Source organism: Sinohyriopsis cumingii, chromosome 2 (genome assembly GCF_028554795.1).
Source record: "Sinohyriopsis cumingii isolate HCF-2022 chromosome 2, ASM2855479v2, whole genome shotgun sequence".
NCBI classification, from domain to species: domain Eukaryota; kingdom Metazoa; phylum Mollusca; class Bivalvia; order Unionida; family Unionidae; genus Sinohyriopsis; species Sinohyriopsis cumingii.
The window spans coordinates 75,362,378-75,382,861 of record NC_142962.1 but is presented as its reverse complement, the minus strand read 5'-3'; the positions used below and the strand labels follow the sequence as shown (position 1 = coordinate 75,382,861).

Sequence of the window (20,484 nt, the reverse complement as noted above, 5' to 3'; positions counted from 1 at the left end):
CTTGTATATCTGAAAGTTTGAGGTATTAAGTGTTGAACTGGTATCATACCTAATGGTTTAAGGCCTAATGAGGTGTTGAACTTGTACCATATCTGATGGTGTAAGACCTAATGAGGTGTTGAACTTGTACCATATCTGATGGTTTAAGACCTAATGAGGTGCTGAACTTGTACTATATCTGATGGTTTAAGACCTAATGAGGTGCTGAACTTGTACCATATCTGATGGTTTAAGACCTAATGAGGTTCTGAACTTGTACCACATCTGATGGTTTAAGACCTAATGAGGAGCTGAACTTGCACCATATCTGATGGTTTAAGACCTACTGAGGTGCTGAACTTGTACCATATCTGATGGTTTAAGGCCTAATGAGGTGACGAACTTGTATCATATAAATAGTAGTTCAAGACCCTATGTATCGTCAATTGGTGTGAGGTCTTGGGAGATGTTGAAAATATCTGGAGGTTGGATATCTTATGAAGTGTTGATGGAGAGGTACAGCATTACGTATGCCAAAATATGCACATATGGACATGAAAGGATCACAAAGTTTAATGTTCTTTGGTACAACGGAAATCATTTACTTACCTTACTACAAATCCAACCTGGCTTGTTGCCAAGTGGATCTATAATCTCCCCAGGTAGAAGCAGCGGAAAACTTGGACTGCTGACAGAGGCTTGACAAAAAGTCTGTTCCGATGGGAAATTTCTGTTGAAGTCATTGATGGTGTAGTTGACTAAATACATCTTCAGACCATCTCCCCAGTTATTCAACACATCTGTCATATTTATCAAAGTGCGACCAACTGCTGTTTGGATAAAAGCACCATAACCTGGAAAAAATGTACTTATGTATAATATATGTCCTCTTTGTAATTATAATATCAATGTAAAATGTACTTACATATAATTTATGTGTCCTCTTTGTAATTATAATATTATCAATGTAAAATGTACTTACGTATAATTGATATGTCCTCTTTGTAATTATAATATCAATGTAAAATGTACTTACATATAATTTATATGTCCTCTTTGTAATTATAATATTATCAATGTAAAATGTACTTACATATAATTTATGAGTCCTCTTTGTAATTAGAATATGAATGTAAAATGTACTTACATATAATTTATATGTCCTCTTTGTAATTATAATCTTATCGATGTAAAATGTACTTGTGTATAATTTATATGTTCTCTTTGTAATTATAATCTTATCAATGTAAAATGTACTTACGTATAATTTATATGTCCTCTTTGTAATTATAATATTATCAATGTAAAATGTACTTACGTATAGTTTATATGTTCTCTTTGTAATTATAATCTTATCAATGTAAAATGTACTTCCATATAATTTATGTCCTCTTTGTAATTATAATCTTATCAATGTAAAATGTACTTACGTATAATTTATATGTCCTCTTTGTAATTATAATCTTATCAATGTAAAATGTACTTACGTATAATTTATGTCCTCTTTGTAATTATAATATTATCAATGTAAAATGTACTTACGTATAATTTATATGTCCTCTTTGTAATTATAATCTTATCAATGTAAAATGTACTTACATATAATTTATGTCCTCTTTGTAATTATAATATTATCAATGTAAAATGTACTTACGTATAATTTATATGTCCTCTTTGTAATTATAATATCAATGTAAAATGTACTTACGTATAATTTATGTGTCCTCTTTGTAATTATAATCTTATCAATGTAAAATGTACTTACGTATAATTTATGTCCTCTTTGTAATTATAATATTATCAATGTAAAATGTACTTACGTATAATTTATATGTCCTCTTTGTAATTATAATCTTATCAATGTAAAATGTACTTACGTATAATTTATGTCCTCTTTGTAATTATAATATTATCAATGTAAAATGTACTTACGTATAATTTATATGTCCTCTTTGTAATTATAATCTTATCAATGTAAAATCTTTACTGAGATATTTTGTAGAACATTGATTATCCACCTGCCATTTATCCAGACATAATGATTGTATGGAAAAAGTGACTATTTTCCCCCAGATTTACAATTTAGTGCATATAAAAACCATTATCTAGACAACCTAGTATCAATACACAAATTATGTTGTTAATGGGGTCTCGATAATCTACAGCTTGCATCCACTGCGATACAACCGAGTAAAACTAATAACATTACAGGTCAACAAAATCACAGGAATGTATTAAAATATTTTCCTGAAAGGTCGATTCAATTAAATAACCCTTCTTAAACCTAGGTCATTCAAACCAATTTGTCAAAAGAAAGTAATTCTTTATTAAGCAGCCAACATTCTAAAAAGGTTATTGCTGTATGTCAAGAAGTTTCAGCTTACAACAGGTTTCAATGTACATATTGATGCAGATTGTACCATCGTGGGATCTAAAATGTACACATCGATACATAATGCACCACTGTTGGATCTAAAATGTACATATCAATGCAGACTGTAACATTGTTGGATCTAAACTGTACATATCGATGCAGACTGTACCATTGTTGGATCTAAAATGTACATATCAATACATACTGTGCCATTGTGGAATCTAAAATGTACATATCGATGCAGACTGTACATGTGTGGGATCTAAAATGTACAGTACATATTGATGCAGATTGTACCATTGTTGGATCTAAAATGAACATGTCAATGCAGACTGTATCAGTGTGGGATCTAAAATGTACATATCGATGCGGACTGTACCAATGTGGGATCTAAAATGTACATATCAATGCCCGCCAGACTGTATCAGTGTGGGATCTATAATGTACATATCAATGCCTGCCAGACTGTATCAGTGTGGGATCTAAAATGTACATACTGATGCAGATTGTACCATTGTGGGATCTAAAATGTACATATCAATGCAGACTGTACCATTGTGGGATCTAAAATGTACATACTGATGCAGACTGTACCAGTGTGGGATCTAAAATGTACATATCAATGCAGACTGTACCATTGTTGGATCTAAAATGTACATATCAGTGCATACTGTACCATTGTGGGATGTAAAATGTACATATTGATGCAGATTGTACCATTATCAGATCTAAAATGTACATATCAATGCAGATTGTACCATTGTGGGATCTAAAACATCCATGTGAACATTAATTTTATAGTACAAGTCATACAGGTCATGTGTATGTACTGTACCGCCTATTTCAGCAATGGGCGAAACTTTCAGAATTTGATTACATATACATTTAAATCGCAATTATTCACTATATTTAGATTTTTATACATCCATATTCCTTGGAAGGTCATTAACCCTTTACCTCATAGAGCAAAGTTACCCAGTGCAGTGCGCTATAAATAGAACACCTGTTACCTATTTGACTACATACACATAGGCCTGCCAGTTAACTGTTAAGCAATGTAGTGTATTTTATGTTTAACAGCAATTTTAATCATTTTACATTTTTGGTACCCATCTATTATGTATGGAAAAATTTAAGAGTAAAGTCTGATCGTTATAGCTGTATAATTATTTTTCATGGAAGAATTTTTTATGTGCTTTAAAATCTTGAGAGAATTCGTTCACCATCAAGTCAGTGAAGCAGCGTGACCAAATGTAGCTGCCACTTCTCATTCTTGAAATTTACAGGTTTTTTATCCGCGTCTACATCACTAAGTCATCTGAATTTGATAATTTATAAAAACTAATTGCTGCCTACATCAATATCAGAGCCTTTACCTATGTTATTGAAGCTTTCATAGTTGTGATTCTAATCGTGAAAACTTTGTAAGTACTGAATCAAATCTGCAACCTCCATTTTGGAGAGTGGAGAATACAATCCAGTTACTTTAAATAGCAGATTTCGACCAGAGCATTAACCCTTTACCTCATGCAAGCGTCTTTGGATGCCTCTACACCATTCACATCAAAGCGCCTTTTGACGCCTCTACAAAAGTCGCATGGAAGCGCCTTTTGACGGCGGCTGTAAACATCAGCCATTTTTCACAGTGCCACCTTCAGGGAAAACCCCCTATTAGATACTACATTCATTTCTGCAAATGATAATTACATCAGATCACGTGGTCACTGTTTATGCACTGGTCGATATCTGCTATTTAAAGTAACTGGGTCTTAATCTCCACTCTCCAAAATGGTACAGAGACAACTCAGTGATGACCACCCTGTCTTCCCTGGACAGAATGTCCACCAGGATATTCGTTTTCACAGAAATGTGATAAACTTAGAAATCTTTCCTGAGACTGCCAAGTAAAGACGGTTCCAAACCTCCACACAAAGAGAAGGGGCAGCTGTGCTTCCTTACTGCTTGAGGTATACTACCACAGATATGTTGTATCAGTAGAGATCATCGTACAGAAATTTCATATCAATGAAATTGGTTCCCTCCTGGAATGTATAACTATGCAATACCAACAGGTTACTTATTTACCGATATTAAAAACAACCTTTCATAATCTAATATAGGTAGTTAACATTGACCACCCAGCAATGGTTCCTCCTGCAGAAAATTGCTTAAGTTGGAATGTCTGAAACTAGCCACAACCTTCTTCCATTTCTGGAAACCAGCAATATCTTGGGGATGGATGGAATGCTGAAGATGTACGATATCATTTAAATCTCTCTAATGTGCCATTCCACAAAAGGAAGTGTATTTCTTCTTTTAAAAACACCTAATTCAGCTGGTGGAACTGCACACAGAACAAAGGCTAGTGTATGGCTCTGTTATGCAAGGCTAACTTAATGAAAATATATCAAAATGTTCAATATTTCCTAGAAAATGATAAGTCAGGCAAAAAATTTAAAGTGCCAGAAATGAAGATAGACAAATATCTATCCCAGAGCCCGAAAGCTAAAACACTATGAAAGGATCACCCGCAAAGCACAAGGGAGTGAAAACAGGGCAGTGCCCGAAAACTGCTCGTAAACTCTCAAGACAGTTTAGATCCAAGAGCAAAATGTTTGCACTGAGTGAATAAAATCTAAGAAAATATAGAATATGTACAGAATAATCTGACACACGCATCATACAAAGGCATAAATTTGTTACAGCAATATTGCATGTGCACCAGCAGCTTGGACAGCAGACTGTGTCTTTTCATCCAAGGGAGGTTGAATTCTTATTATATCGATGAAATTGGTTCGAGCCTGGAATGTATAACTATGCAATACCAACAGGTTACTTATTTACTGATATTAAAAACAACCTTTCATAATCTAATATAGGTAGTTAACATTGTTGACTTTTATATTTCTAAAATTAACGGTTGACTAATAGTTTATTATGTGAGAAAAATATTTTAGAACTCGTCTGTCTAGGCTAGTGGTTTTTTAAAATAGATTTTTCAACCTCTTAACTAGAAAAAGTGATACCAGTGACTTGCCATCAAGTGAACACAGGCTTGGCAAAACTTAATCTGCTTAAAAATAAAAAGGTAACAAAATCTTTGATTGTGAAAAATAGAATTACATCGGAAACAAATCTTACCTCTGTTTTTAGCCAAAGTGCTGTTTGCAATATGGATATTCCCTCTTATTTCTGTCAGGTTCAACCCATCATATGCGCCATTAGTAATTGTGACATTATTCATCAATGGGACAAAGGGGCTCGCACTAATTGAAGCTCGGGAGTGACGCATCTTTTCATCTTTCAATATATCCAGACCAGCATATGAGATGTCTAAATATTCCAGCCATGAAAGAGACTCATTGTAGAGTAGAACACCGTCTAAACGCAGCACATTTGTTGAGTTGTAGAATTCGATCCCTCTCCAGTAGTCTTTAGCAAGGTCTGAGCGTAAACCATCACACTGAAAGCCTATGACTTGCTGCCCATCTGAAGATTATAAATATTATACAGGTCATTTTTAATATAATGCACTCCTTCATTATTAAGCTGTCCTGTGAGTCACAGAGTATAACATCTTATAGTGAGACCACCTAAACATAAAGTACATTAAACATAGTATTTTATTACCATAATGGCCTGAATACAGGAACTGTATTATATGAATGGCTATATAGTGGTTGAGTGAAGTACATGTACAGACAATTTACTGAAAAGTTAATCACCAAGTATTAATACTAATTTCAGTCAGTAATTAAGTAACTAAGTATTTTATCAGTCAAGTTGTCAAAATTTTAGGAAATGTCGATGGCTGCCTGTTGATTCTAATGATTGGTCACCCAGGCATATGATAAAGGAAAATTGTATTAAATGTGAACCTGAACGGCTTTGTTGTAGGTTCATACATGCCAACCAACAAGATAAGTATAAGCATAATTATTACTAATATAGTGGGGGAAAAAAAAAAGCATAATCTGAGCATAAACAGAGCAATCTATATATTAATTGCCATAAATATAAAAAACTATGATAAACATATATTTCATTTTGCTTATGACCCTGCAGTTAAAATTATTGTCACAAATCGACTAAATCCATATGGATTAGTAATTAGTACAAAAGTATAGACACAAAACAAACTGATAAATTATCTATGCATAACACTCACTTTAACTAGTCTACATGTCTAACTTTTGCTGAATGGTCATTAAGTCCACGAATAATTAATTCTGTATTACTCTCCTGTTGAATACTTCTTTCAAGATTTGTCAAGATCTATATATTGATTTCTCCTTTTTCTGACGCAACATGTTTTTAAGTTTTTAGAGCCAGACAAAAAAGTTGGCTAGTTGAGGCACTCGTAGGGACTATGTTACTAAGCCAACACTAGTCCCTAAAAACACTAGTCCCCTTTCCCTCATTAGCATTCAGAATGGAGGACCTTATTGATCTTGAGATTCTTTCTGCAGTTAAAGGTCTAAATTCTTCCTTGTAAAAGGCTGTCCCAACCAGAGCCATGAAAGAGATGGTGGTCCAGACAATGGTGTAACTCTTGTGACTGTGGTTGTTTGGAGAGATTTGGTTTAGTCATAATATTCCTGGGTAGGTCTATTACTAGGTCAAGCAGATTTTTAACCCAGGACTTGTCCCACTGGAGAGGGGCTATTGGAATTATCATTGTGTGATTAGTATGCTGATCTGAAGTTGGCAACACTGACGAAGAAACTACCAACCAGCACACATAGGTCGGGTGATTTGATGCCCTTTGCTTGAAGAGACACATGGTCCCCACTATGGAGTTGTCCAGCATGATCAGGACTGACTTCCTGCAGAGTCTGTCCTTCTAGAAGTGAAAGGCATTTATGATAGCTTCCATTTGGAGGCTGATGTGGAAAGGCAGTTCCCTTGTTCCCAATTTGCTGCTGACCATATTATGACATTTGGCAACAACTGGCCTCCCCAACTGTAAGTACGTGCATGTGTACATGCTGTTACTTCCAGCTGGGACTTACCAAGAGGAACTGCTGTCATGAGCCAACCTTGGTTACTCCACAGACAATGAACAACTGTACATTGTTCCTGATACTGAAGTGTGATCAATTCCACTGCTGCATTTAAATATAACTTGAGTCACAAAAAACTCTCTTGTTGAAATTCCTGACCTACTGGAAAAAACTATGAGACAATCCACATAATGCAGACACCAGGTAGACTTACTTCATTGAGATTGGTTATAACCTAAATACCAGGGGGACAAAACAATGAGATGAGTGAAGATCGGATTTTTCCCCAATACAAGAGAAAAACCAAGATGATTCAAAAGGGAAAGGAGATTGCTTTTGCCCCTAAGGAGAATAGATCTTACCATATGCTTTTAGAGGAGACTGTCCAGACATACCACCATTGCCATAGAGGAAGTTGACCAGAACAGGGTGACAATGCAATCCAAAACTTGGTTGTTGTTGTTGTTGTAGGGTTTAACGCCATTTTTCAGCACACGATAGGCTATACATGGCGGCCAGTATTAATGGTGGAGGAAGAACCCAGAAAAAAACCGGAAAGAACCACCGACCCACGAGAAGCTACTGGCAAGCTTTCTCACATACCCACATTAGCCGAATCCGAGACTCGAACCCACGCAGACAGAGGTGAGATGACAGTGATCCGTAACGGAGAGCGCTTTAGACCACTCAGCCACTCGGGGCCCCCAAAACTTGGTAAAGACCTAGATATTTAGACTGAATAGTGGACTTGAAGCTGGTAAACTTGTCGCAGTAAGCAAACAAAACAAACTTTTGTGAAGCTTTGTGAATAGGGACATGAAATTAGGCATCTGTGAGGTCAAGACTGATGGAACACTTGACTCTTCAGATGGAGGGGTGTACAGATGTCACCATCTCTTGAACCTCAGTAAAAGAATGAAAAAACAAAATCTAAAGCCCCTCCAAAATGATTTGGATGACCCATTCATTTTGTGGTAAAAGACTGATCCAATGTGATCAGAATCACATTAGTCTGGCGCACCCCACCCCCCCCTCCTGGTAGGCATTCTGCGGGTCATTGGGGTGTTAAGTCACCAGTGGGAGATATGAGGTTCAGGGCTGAATAAACTGGTTCGGTTGTCATTTGCTGGCATAAAGCTGAGATCTAAACAGGACTTAGAATGTAAAAGATCCCTTTGCTAGTCTTGTCTATTTTCCTTCTGATGTGGCAGGGATGGCTGATTTCTAACATATGGATACAGATGAAGCAACAAGTTGGAGGGTAGTTCCTGTACTGCCCACCTCTGAACTTCTTCAAATCTGTCCATAGACAGCAATGGCAAGCCAAATGGAGTCATCCTAAAAACTAGAGTGATTTTTATTTTTAAAAATTTCATGCAGTGCAAATACATGTTACAACATACTTAAGTTAAGATTGGACATGGTAATCAGCACATCAAATGGTGAGCTGCTCTGTTAATTACCCCCAGCATGTTATTTGGCCAAGTTTTCACCCAGCCAGAAATCACCAAATGGTGAGCTGCTCTGTTAATTAACCCCAGCATGTTATTTGGCCAAGTTTTCACCCAGCCAGAAATCACCAAATGGTGAGCTGCTCTGTTAATTCCCCCCCCCCCATGTTATTTGGCTAAGTTTTCACCCAGCCAGAAATCACCAAATGGGGAGCTGCTCCTTTAATTACCCCCAGCATGTTATTTGGCGGAGTTTTCACCCAGTCAGCTATCACCAAAGAGGCCAAATCTGGCAATTAAAACATGGCAACACTGTGGGAACTGGCTCTGATGTGAAAACAATATTGTTTGAATCTAATGCAGTCTGACAGGCAAAGGAATTGTCTTGTACTAGACAGATCAGTCTGACAGGCAAAGGAATTGTCTTGTACTAGACAGATCAGTCTGACAGGCAAAGGAATTGTCTTGTACTAGACAGTTAACAAACTGCCTCCACTTCAAGATAAACCATTCACTCTGGCAACGATGATGCAATGCCATCATCTCCATATAATTATCTGCCAGTAACCTGTGGGTAAGCCGCGAATAAAGGAAAAGCTGGCTTGGATGCATGATTTTGTCTAACAGATACAAATGGCTGGTTCACAGGGAGTATGACTGACATGGTTACCAGCCATGTGGAAACGGTTGGTGCTGGTACCGGTTGTACCATGGGCATGGCAGGATGGATGGATCTATCACAGAAATCCGTATCATAATGTTCTTGGATAGTCTTACACCAGGCATGTTAGATGGACCTATCAGTATGATCCCCATTATTGTAATTATATGTAGCCACTGGCATGTTTGGACAGACAAATTTATCATTAAGATCTCTGTAATTGTAGAGGTACGATGCCACAGACCTGACAAGATGGATAGATATATCACTGAGATCCCCATTATTGTAATTACATGTAGCCACTGGCATGTTTGGACAGACAAATTTATCATTAAGATCTCCGTAATTGTAGATCTACGATGCCACAGACCTGATATGATGGACAGATATATCACTGAGATCTCCATTATTGTAATTACATATAGCCATAGGCATGTTAGGACAGACAAATTTATCATTAAGATCTCCGTAATTGTAGATCTACGATGCCACAGACCTGATATGATGGACAGATATATCACTGAGATCTCCATTATTGTAATTACATGTAGCCATAGGCATGTTAGGACAGACAAATTTATCATTAAGATCTCCGTAATTGTAGAGGTACGATGCCACAGACCTGAAAAGATGGACAAATATATCACTGAGATCTCCATTATTGTAATTACATATAGCCATAGGCATGTTAGGACAGACAAATCTATCATTAAGATCTCGGTAATTGTAGAAGTACGGTGCCACAAACCTGATAAGATGGGTGGATATATCACTGAGATCCTATCATTAAGATCTACATAACTAAATAAATATATGAAGCCACAGACCTGCCAAGATGGACAGATCTATCACGAAGATCTCCATAACTAAATAAATATATGAAGCCACAGACCTGCCAATATTGACAGATCTATCACGAAGATCTCCATAACTAAATAAGTATATGAAGCAACAGACATGCCAATATGGACAGATCTATCACGAAGATCTCCATAACTAAATAAATATATGAAGCCACAGACCTGCCAATATTGACAGATCTATCACGAAGATCTCCATAACTAAATAAATATATGAAGCCACAGACCTGCCAATATTGACAGATCTATCACGAAGATCTCCATAACTAAATAAATATATGAAGCCACAGACCTGCCAATATTGACAATTCTATCACGAAGATCTCCATAATTGTCATTGTGGCCATAGGTATGTTAGGATGAACAAATGGTAGGGCAAAGTAAATAATGTATATGCAAGACACAACTTAAGTGCATCTTCCTTAGCCTTGAACACTTGTTATGCATTTATTATACTTCATTGACAGGTTTCACTGAAACAAGATAAAACAAAACAACAAAATGTATAAGCTAACTGTGATACAGGTTAATTGGTCACTAAAACAACACCACTTGCAGGGTGAGCATACTACAGGCAGTATACATGAAATTATGACAAGCAACATGCATCAACAATAGTGTGGTGTACCATGTGGACTAAATATTGGCATGTCCAAGAAAGTAAGAATTTCACAAAATATTCACAAAATTATAAAAAAAATATAATGTTTACTATCTGTTTAGGAACAAATATTACTCCAAATAAATCCAAAATTCTGTATGAATCTTTTGAATGTAACACAAATTTAGCTTTGGATTCATGGAAGGGACTCATACGATGATGTTGTACAGAATCAAAACAAAACAATTGTGAGACCAAGTGGTGGCATGGGAAGGTAATGAGCAAGAGTGATTGCCCTTTGTCTCTATGAGAAGGACAGAAAGTAAATTTTCATCCTTTTAGTAGGGCTGGATTTGGGAGGAAGCAGATTTATATCTCTAACGTTAATTAATATTGTCTGGGAATATATTTGAAGGATACATATGTATTCATCTAGTCTGACTGCAAAAAAAACCCAAACAAACAAAAACAAAAAACAAAGTCCCCTTCCTGAATGGTATTGAGAACTGATATCAGCATGTCCATTTTGAACTTGTGTCCAAATGAACTGGTTGAGAGATCTTATTTATATCTGACCACAGTGAGTTTTCTAGTGATCTTAGGAACTTGTAAGAGTCTGGAGTAAGATATCTCAGTAGGTTTAGGTTGTGAACCAGAGGCAAAATCATACAGGCTGAAAGACAGGATTTCCCAAGAGTACTCGGGCAAGGACAGAATAGTGAAAAACAGAGCAAGAAGAGACAAGAGTCATTAAATTAAACAGTGCAATGCAGAAGATAAAAAACAAGCACCTGAGAAGCAGGACATGAAGACTCTGTACAAGATCAAAAAGAAGTCTAAAGGAGACTACGAGACGGATCAAAACTTACCTCAAAAGAGTACAACTGGGAACGTCCTCTCTGATGAGAAGAAGGAAATGACAAAATGGAAGGAACATTTTGAAAAGGTATTGAACAGACCAACCCCACCTGTTACAAGATGACCCTGACACCATCAGCAGTGGTGCTTTCTCAATGAAGCCTTACGTGCCACCTGAGGCACAACAAACAATGAGGTAATGAGTGAGTGATAAAATTGGAAGTGCACCACCGTTTCTGACCTGTGCAAATCTCCCCCTTTTAACTGCATATTAATCTGTTAGAATCTGCACAACATACTTTAAACTGAAATAAAAAACAAAATATTAACCAAACATCCCTTGACAGACCTCACACCCAAGATCATATGATTAGACGTTAGTCATGATTGCAAAGCATGAATGGCAAACCTTGGTTTCAAAATGGTCTTACTATACCCACCACAAATATGGGCTCCAATTCTCAGATTGTTTTTCCCAGGGCAATCAAAAAGGCTGTTCTCCAATCCCAGACAACCAGGCTTCTCATAAATCATGTAGTCTGTCTCATTCTGGGCAAAAGAATGGTAGGTGAAGTTGCCATACACAAATCCAAGGTGCCGACATGTGGCATTAACATCTATGCCAGTATAACTGGAAAAAGGAGGTTCTTTAAGTAATATTTCTTAGATATACCAAAATGAAAATTTAAACAAATGAAATCATATATGCTAACCACAAGAGAGGTATAAGTGTAATTTTTGCTAATATAAGTGGCAAAAATAAAGTGCAATCTGAGCATAAAAATGTGTAATCTATATATTCCTACTAATATTAGTAAATTATTTATATTCAACGCTCACTTTAACTAGTCTGTTATGTCTAATTTTTGCTGACTGATAGTCAAATCCACAGATAATGTCCTCAATCCAATTGCTGCAATGCATCATTCCCATATTCTTCTTTACAAATGCTGTTATTTTGTCCTTTTTCTGATCAGACATGTTTTAAAGTTTAAAAAAGATGCACTGACTCTAAGAAATTTCACCCACAAGTCAACCCATTGTTTAATGACCTGTGCCATTTTCTTTAAGTGTACAGACTGGTCCATTAATTGATTCTCATTATCATGAAACTATAAAGTGAAATTTCAAATTAACAAAACCAGTCTGATACATCAAGGTTTCAGTTAACAATTTGAATAGTGAATTTCAACACAATCAACAAATAGGGGCCAATTTTGGGGTATTTTCTTCTTTTTTTTTAAATGGGATCCGCACCTGACCACACCTTATAAAAGAGTTCTCAGTTCTCAGGGCACAAGCTAATAAAGGAGTGACATATATTATGGGCAAAACTTCTCATTATATTTTATAGTAGCAAGCAAAGGTTTAACACTGTGCCAACAAAAAAAAAACAATCTTTCAAATAACAGAAAAATCTGACAGCTGAGCTGGAAAAGGTACACAGTATTGAGACAGTGGCCAGATGAAAACAAGCTGGCTTTAGATCAATATGCACACTCCAAAATGTCTTTGTGGTACATTTACAGTTTTAAAGAGCTTTTGAAGAAACTGCATTTGGCAAAATATTTTTAACCAAAACATATATAGTACAGTATTACTAAAAAGTAATTATGTTTACAATAAGCTTCATTTACAGTTTTTATGAAAATGATTTGAGACCAAATCTTTATGCTTAACTGCATGTTTTAGTGGTAAAGTGAACACTTAATTTAAAATGAATATACACTCAAAGAGTTAACTTAATACTTGTTGTAGTTAGTGCAGACACCCCGCCATTTTCCCATGTAAAACAGCTCCAGGCGACCATCTCTAGTTATGTTCCCATCAACCAGTCGTGCATCAGTTGGCCATGGAGAACTGGGACCTGTCACAGCTGCTGCATCTGGGTCCTTTGTCATTACAATCCGTTTTCCATCAATAGGGCTTCCCTGAAATGGCACATTTATTTTATATAAATTTTCTGATGCTGTATCGGTAATTTTCACATTTACTTGTTAATGTACCATACTGTATCTACTAGCTTATAAGTCAAGTCCAATTGCAAACAACTGATGCCCCACTACAGCGTAACTGACACTAAAACAAACATAAAAGTTAACAAATGTGAGGCTGATGGACAGAGGGATACGGGCCACACAACAAATTAACATTGGAATGGGGGGGGGGAGAAATAAAAGCTAAGTCAACATTCTTTTCAATCATTTTTTAAAATCTGAACTGAACAAAAAGGAAAACATTTTTGCATTTAGCAAAGTTAAGAATTTTAAGACAGGAACAAATACCAGAAATGGATTCTATCAGAAACAAGAAGTATCATAAATTGGTCGTGTATTTATTCTGATGAAAAAATATTGCTGTCTGCACTTCATTAATCTGAGACCCACTGTGTAAATATTTTTGCTGTTTTCCATACATATTTGTTTGCACGATAATCAACTGGTAATGACTTCAGAGCTTTAATATTTGGATTTTTAAATTTGCCAATAGTCAAAACTCATCCACATTTGCAAAAGCAAGAAACCTTTCTTTGTGTCTAAAGAGAGAGATTTTTCTGATGACCTGTGAATTTTCAGCCATTTTTACAGTCATAATTAGTCAACACACAGGTATAGAACGATAGCTAAAGGATATTTCTAAATTATTTAGTCAAAATAAGAATTAAAAGAATGCTTTAATTGCATTCAACCAGCAATCTGTGATTCATAAGTACTGGCTATGAATGCGGTATGAAAGCCAGTTACTAGACACTTTTTTGGCCTTTGTTATTTAAATGATGTGATGATTATGTCTGTAACCTTTCACCTTTGTCATTTAAATGACCACCATTTTATAACCGGCTTTGGTATGTCAGATTATGAAATGTTAATACTGAGTTAATATTCTTATGCTGACCAAACAAATCCAATGCCAGTTCAACACTAACATTATGATAAAGCTTTTGGAATACATAGTAAATAGGAATTTGACCAGGGAAATTAAACTCAAAACATTCTAACAGGAAACGTATCGAAGAACATAATAAACAATCTTTACTGTAGCTTGTTTCAGATGACGGATATGACCTTCTGTGCAACAACTGTTTAGCATAACTTGCCGCAGACACAGGTTTTGAAATTGCTATTTCTTTAAAGTGCACATGAACTAGGCATTTTATATCAAAAATCATTTCATAAGCCTTGTATCCTGCACATCTATGACTAAAAGTTTGGTTTGTACCAATTCATTCTTTTCATGGACTTTACTTCGAAACTAAAAGCTCTGAATTACCTTAAGGCTGATCTGTGCAGTTTGTCAGGAGTAATCAGTAAAACAAACAACATTGACCATGATCTACAGGTGCATTATGATAGGATAGATCTGGATCTATGCTGTTTGACTCAACTTATCAGGACATATATATGGTATACCAGCACATTACTCATCCATAAAATTCAATTTTGGAAACTTTTATTATGTGAAGCATGATACTAACTACACTAAAATTAATGAGATCTATTTTTGGGCATTTAGAATTTCAATTTACAGTAATCTATTTGCATGTTATAGATCAGCAAACACCGGCTTCAGGTGAAAACAAGGAGGTATGCTGCACAGGAGAGAGAGAGAAAGAGAGATAACATACAGCAATTGAAAAGATCAAAGACATTTTTTAAACGAAATTGCTTGCTATTCTAATTTAATCGATGCTTTTGAGAAGAAATAAATACACAGTTCATGAAACAAGAACTAAAGCACAGTTTAACTGGTTATTCGCAGCAAGTAAGATCAAACTTTTAGAAACTTTTGTGCATTTAATTTTGGACTCTGCTTAAGTTTTTGAAAATATTAAATACTCCCCACTGGCTGAATACACTTTTAAATGAACCCACATGTGCAGACCTGATGAATATAGTCTAATGTCTCATCAACAAACTGCTTTGACAAGTATGTTATTTAGATTCCTATAATACAGTCGTGTGTGTGTGTGTGTGTGTGTGTGTGTACCTTTCCCATGCCACATGTTCTACATTTGTACCTTACTGATTTTTTTTGTAACATCAAACTTTATTTTGCTTTTATTTCATTTAATTACTAACTTTGGCCCTGTTACCCCTGTTACAGGTAATATTAAAATCTATTCTTATACTTAAAAAAAAATACACAACAAATTTAATAAAAGCTTCACAAACGTTTATAATTTGTGAAAATAGTTATAATTCACAATAATGTGGGATTTTTAATGATGCAAAACTGATGATCGATCGATAGATAGACTGTGTGTGTGTGATTTGGGATTTTCAACGTAGCTTTAACAATTTTTCAGTCATATCGCTACGATGTCTGCAGTATGGCAGTTTATAGTGATGTCTAGCACTGACGTATCATGCCGCAGATTGGTAGCATGATGTCCCACCCAGTCACATTATCCTGATACCAAGGCCGCCACATCCTAACACTAACCTCTTAATACTGAGTGCCAAGCGAGGCACCTGTTAGTACCATTTTGTAAGTCTTTGGTATGACTCGACCGGGGATCGAACCCACGACCTCCCTCATCCAAGGGTCAGACAGACAGACAGACAGATAGATAGATAGATAGATAGATAGATAGATAGACAGATAGTGTTCTTTTCTTTTTAGTAATACATACGTATGCTTACCCTTGCTATCAAGGTTCCGTTTACCATTATACCTCTTCCTGGGGCGAAGTGAAAAACAGTACCTGGCTCAATATACAGGCATCCTTTTGGAGCAATCTCTATGTTTCCTTTTATCTTGTATGGACTCCCATCTCGAATCACTGCCTTCTTTGTTGTGATGACAATCCCAGCACCTTCAAATTCGGCTTTGGCTAGAATTTCTGGGTCACGGCAGTCTAGAGGAATGTGCCATAAATTGTAAATAATGCCATTTGCAATTACTGGGTCTTGTCCTGGGGGTGGCGGTGTGATCCTTTGGTCCCCAATGACACAAAATACTCGTCCTATTAAACAGATCAGGATAGCACCTACAATCAGCATTCTAGCTACCGAATACCTGTCCGCCATTAAAATGTGAACTCACTTCCTACATGTCTAATGACTAAACACTAGCGTACGGCGATACACCTGTATACAGGTAAGAATCTTTCTCATGTAGTTTGATTAATGCAAACCACACTTTCTGAATTCAATCGCCGTCTCCCAATTCGAATTTATATCTAAATTCGAAACTTGGTGACCTTAATCGGGGTATTTCTCACCAAACTAGGCTGGCAGACATCTTGGCTTTTGAAATGTCCTCATTTCTAGTTCAAAACACTGCCACCTTCATTGTTGAGACCTAGTCACATGATTCACTTATCTAAAAATAGACGCAGGGTAGCTCTTATTGATCGAGATCACCGGCTTTATATTTAGTAAACTATAAAAGACAAGTGACAGGTATGTGCTTGCAATGACAATTTGAAACCAGTCTTTATAATTAAAATAAAAACCTAGCCAAAAACTTTAAAGGGAACAAGGTGAGTGGTTGGTTGGTGTGATTTGGATTTCTTAACGTAGCTTTAATAATGTTTCAGTCATATCGCTACGATGTCTGCAATGTGGCAGTTTCTAGTGACGTCTAGCAATGGGGCATCATGCCGCAGACATGTAGCATGATGTCCGGGTGGTTGGTTGAGACATCGTGCATATCGTGGAATGATAAACGTTGAATAATTAACTTGGTCAAAATTTTAAGAAATTTTAAATTACTAAGTCCTAAAAAATTGACTCAAGATATTAATAAACAGTATGTGTATATGTTATTTATTATGGGAACTGTTGTGAATCCAAGTTTCATATCAGCCATATATATATATATATATATATATATATATATATATATATATAGATATAGATATATAATAAAGTTAAAGGTTTATTTCCTGTAAAAGGAGCCATGTAAAGTTTTGCAAACATGGCCATTTTCTGTTTTATTTGTTTGTTTTGTCTATGTCTTGTATTTGCCTTGAAGAAAGACTCATTAAAGAGTCGAAAGTGCTCATGCTAGTTAGATACTAGTTTCGCACTGTTCGTTGTCAGTTTATTGCAAATATATATATATATAACTGATTATGCCCGTGCAATATATACATGTACTATATAACAAGGGAGGACACTTATATCCTTGCTCGCGCGACATATTTAAGAATAAACGCTGATATTTTAAGCTACGCTTTGCGTAGCTTAATAAATATGGTACCGATATTTAGCCCAGGCATGCTACTGTGTATCCCTACCAAAAGTTTGACTTATAATTATACCTTTAAGGAACGCCAGATCATTTCCCCACGCTACTGCTCGACATGGTTGTGATCGCGCCCGCTTAATATGCAAGTGAGATCCCGCTGAATGGAATAATGCCCTCTCATTGGTTAAAACAAAATGACGTCCTGCATTTATGTATAACTTATTTTCAATTGGCCAAAGAGAAGTTAGTATTCCATTCAGCGCGTTGTTCACATCACGTATAGGGCTCGTTAGCCACCAGCGAGCGTGCAATAGACATGGACATCCCCCTTCCTAAATGTTAGTAAGCGAAGTCAAGCCAACATTTTTAGTTGGCCAATGAGAAGGTAGTATTCCATTCAGCGAGTTGTTCTTGCATATTAAAGGGGCGCGATCGGGGCCATGTCGAGTGGTAGCGTGGGAAAATGATTTGCATACCTTAAAGGTATGATATAAAGTCAAACTTTTGATAGGGATACACAGTTGAATGCCTGAGCAAAATATCGGTACCTATTCTTAAACAGGTCGTGCGAACAAGGACACAAGTGTCCTCCCTTGTAGTCATTATATAGTACATGTATGACAGGTCAATTGTAATCAACGATACCAGCCCCGGGGGGGGGGGGGGGGAGAGGCGGGCTAACGCCACTATCGTCTGCATGTTTCATTCCAAACGTTAAGTTTTCAGTCATTTCCAATTCCTGGATCCGTCCATTTTCGGCGAAGGGGTAAATAGATGACAACACAGGTCTATACATAGAAGGAAAACACTAGTTTCGTCTGCTTCCAATACTTACAATGTTGAATCAATTAAAGAAAAAGAATGACAAGTACATGTTTGCATTTCATGTGGATTTAACAAAACGGTGTAATTTTTATGTTCACGTGTGCAAAGGGGTCTGACTCTTAACTCTCTCTCTGCACAGAAAGAATGGAAGTATTCAAATCCCAAAGAAACTACAGGGAACATATAGCACCTCCCAAAACATCAGTAAACCAAAAAGTCAACATAAATAGGAATTTTGTAAAGTCAAACAAGAATCAACATGATGAACAACAGCGGAAAAACTTGACTCTCCATGGCACAACAAAGAAGACATACGCAGGAGCCGTAAAACGGGGTGGTGGTGGGGTGGTGGTGGTGGTGGATCAGAAACAGTGACCATGAGAAAGACACTGACAAACCTGGAACAGATTTTACAAGGGCTAATAGAGACGACATCACAAGACAAAAGAATAAGAGGTTCCACAAATTCAAAAGTAGAAGAGAGTACGAAAAAGAAAAAAGCGAAGAAAAAATTAAGAGAGGTAAAGAAACAGTGTTAAACCTCTCACGTAGAAGATTAGGCCGATAAATCAGCCCTTCACCCGTGATGAACAGTATCAACACAGATTTGTGGGGTTGATTTATCGGACTAGTAGAAGATTAACTGATAATGACTATATATACTGTTAGGCATAGGGCTACAGTTTTATCCCATACCAAAATATCATAATAAAACTATATTAGCTGAAGAAATTTTTCATTTTTCTAGACGCCTAAAGTTAGACGATTTTTCTAATGATAAAGCATACAACAATTCAGAGAGCAAACCGAATTCTTTTCTATTTTAACACAATTCATCTTTTACACGACCTAGTGGACGTGATTCATATTTAGATTTCTGTATTGACTCGATCACAAAAGAGATATTAACTGGTAATCATCAAAAAGCAATATCATTAAATTTCATAAATTTCATCATGCATTAATGAGATCGCTAAAAATAATTATTTCGTATATGAGGAATTTGATACTATCCCTCTTAACATACGTACACCTCAATTCTACATATTACCCAAAACTCATAAAAATCCTGACCATAATTTACCTTTAAATTATCCAGGACGACCAATTATATCAGGTTATAATTCATATGCTGAAAACCTATCCAAATTTATTGATAGTGTTTTACAACCTTTAATGAAATCACTTCCTTCATATATTAAAGATACTATTGATTTCATTAAAAAGTTGAAGTCAGTTCCACAGCTATCTGATAACTCAATCCTGGTATCATTGGATGTAACTTCACTATATACCAACATTCCGCATGCAGATGGTATTGAAGCATGTACATATTTTCTTGATAACAATCCTAATAATAGCACACTATCTAGTGAAGATATTTGTAAAATAATAAAACTTATCTTGGAAAATAATTATTTTCAATTTAATAATACGAATTAGATCCAAATAATGGGTAGGCAATAAGGCTCCTTCATACGCTTCCCATTTCATGGGTAAATTAGAAAAAGATTTTCTTCAAAACGAAAAGTTTTATCCATCTGTTGGTTCAGATTTTTTATGTGACATATTTATAATCCGAAACCATTCAACTGAAGAACTGAAAAAAATTATTGATCGCCTAAATCATTTTTACCTAACGATTAAATTTACTTATACTGCATCTAGTACGCATGT

The 20,484-nt window shown here is 36.0% G+C and overlaps 1 protein-coding gene across 1 annotated transcript in view; it reads right to left on the bottom strand.

Annotated features, from left to right (window-relative positions):
- LOC149805209 (protein bark beetle-like) overlaps positions 1-17,076 on the bottom strand; it is a 79,713-nt gene extending 62,637 nt beyond the window's left edge. The window contains exons 1-5 of the mRNA XM_089948432.1: positions 16,431-17,076; positions 13,537-13,718; positions 12,228-12,418; positions 5,495-5,842; positions 589-833 (exon numbers count right to left, since the gene is read on the bottom strand). Coding sequence (XP_089804558.1) covers positions 589-833; positions 5,495-5,842; positions 12,228-12,418; positions 13,537-13,718; positions 16,431-16,817 — 1,353 coding nt within the window. The 5' untranslated portion in view covers positions 16,818-17,076. The remainder of the gene's footprint in view (positions 1-588; positions 834-5,494; positions 5,843-12,227; positions 12,419-13,536; positions 13,719-16,430) is intronic.
- Between the last annotated feature and the right edge of the window lie 3,408 nt (positions 17,077-20,484).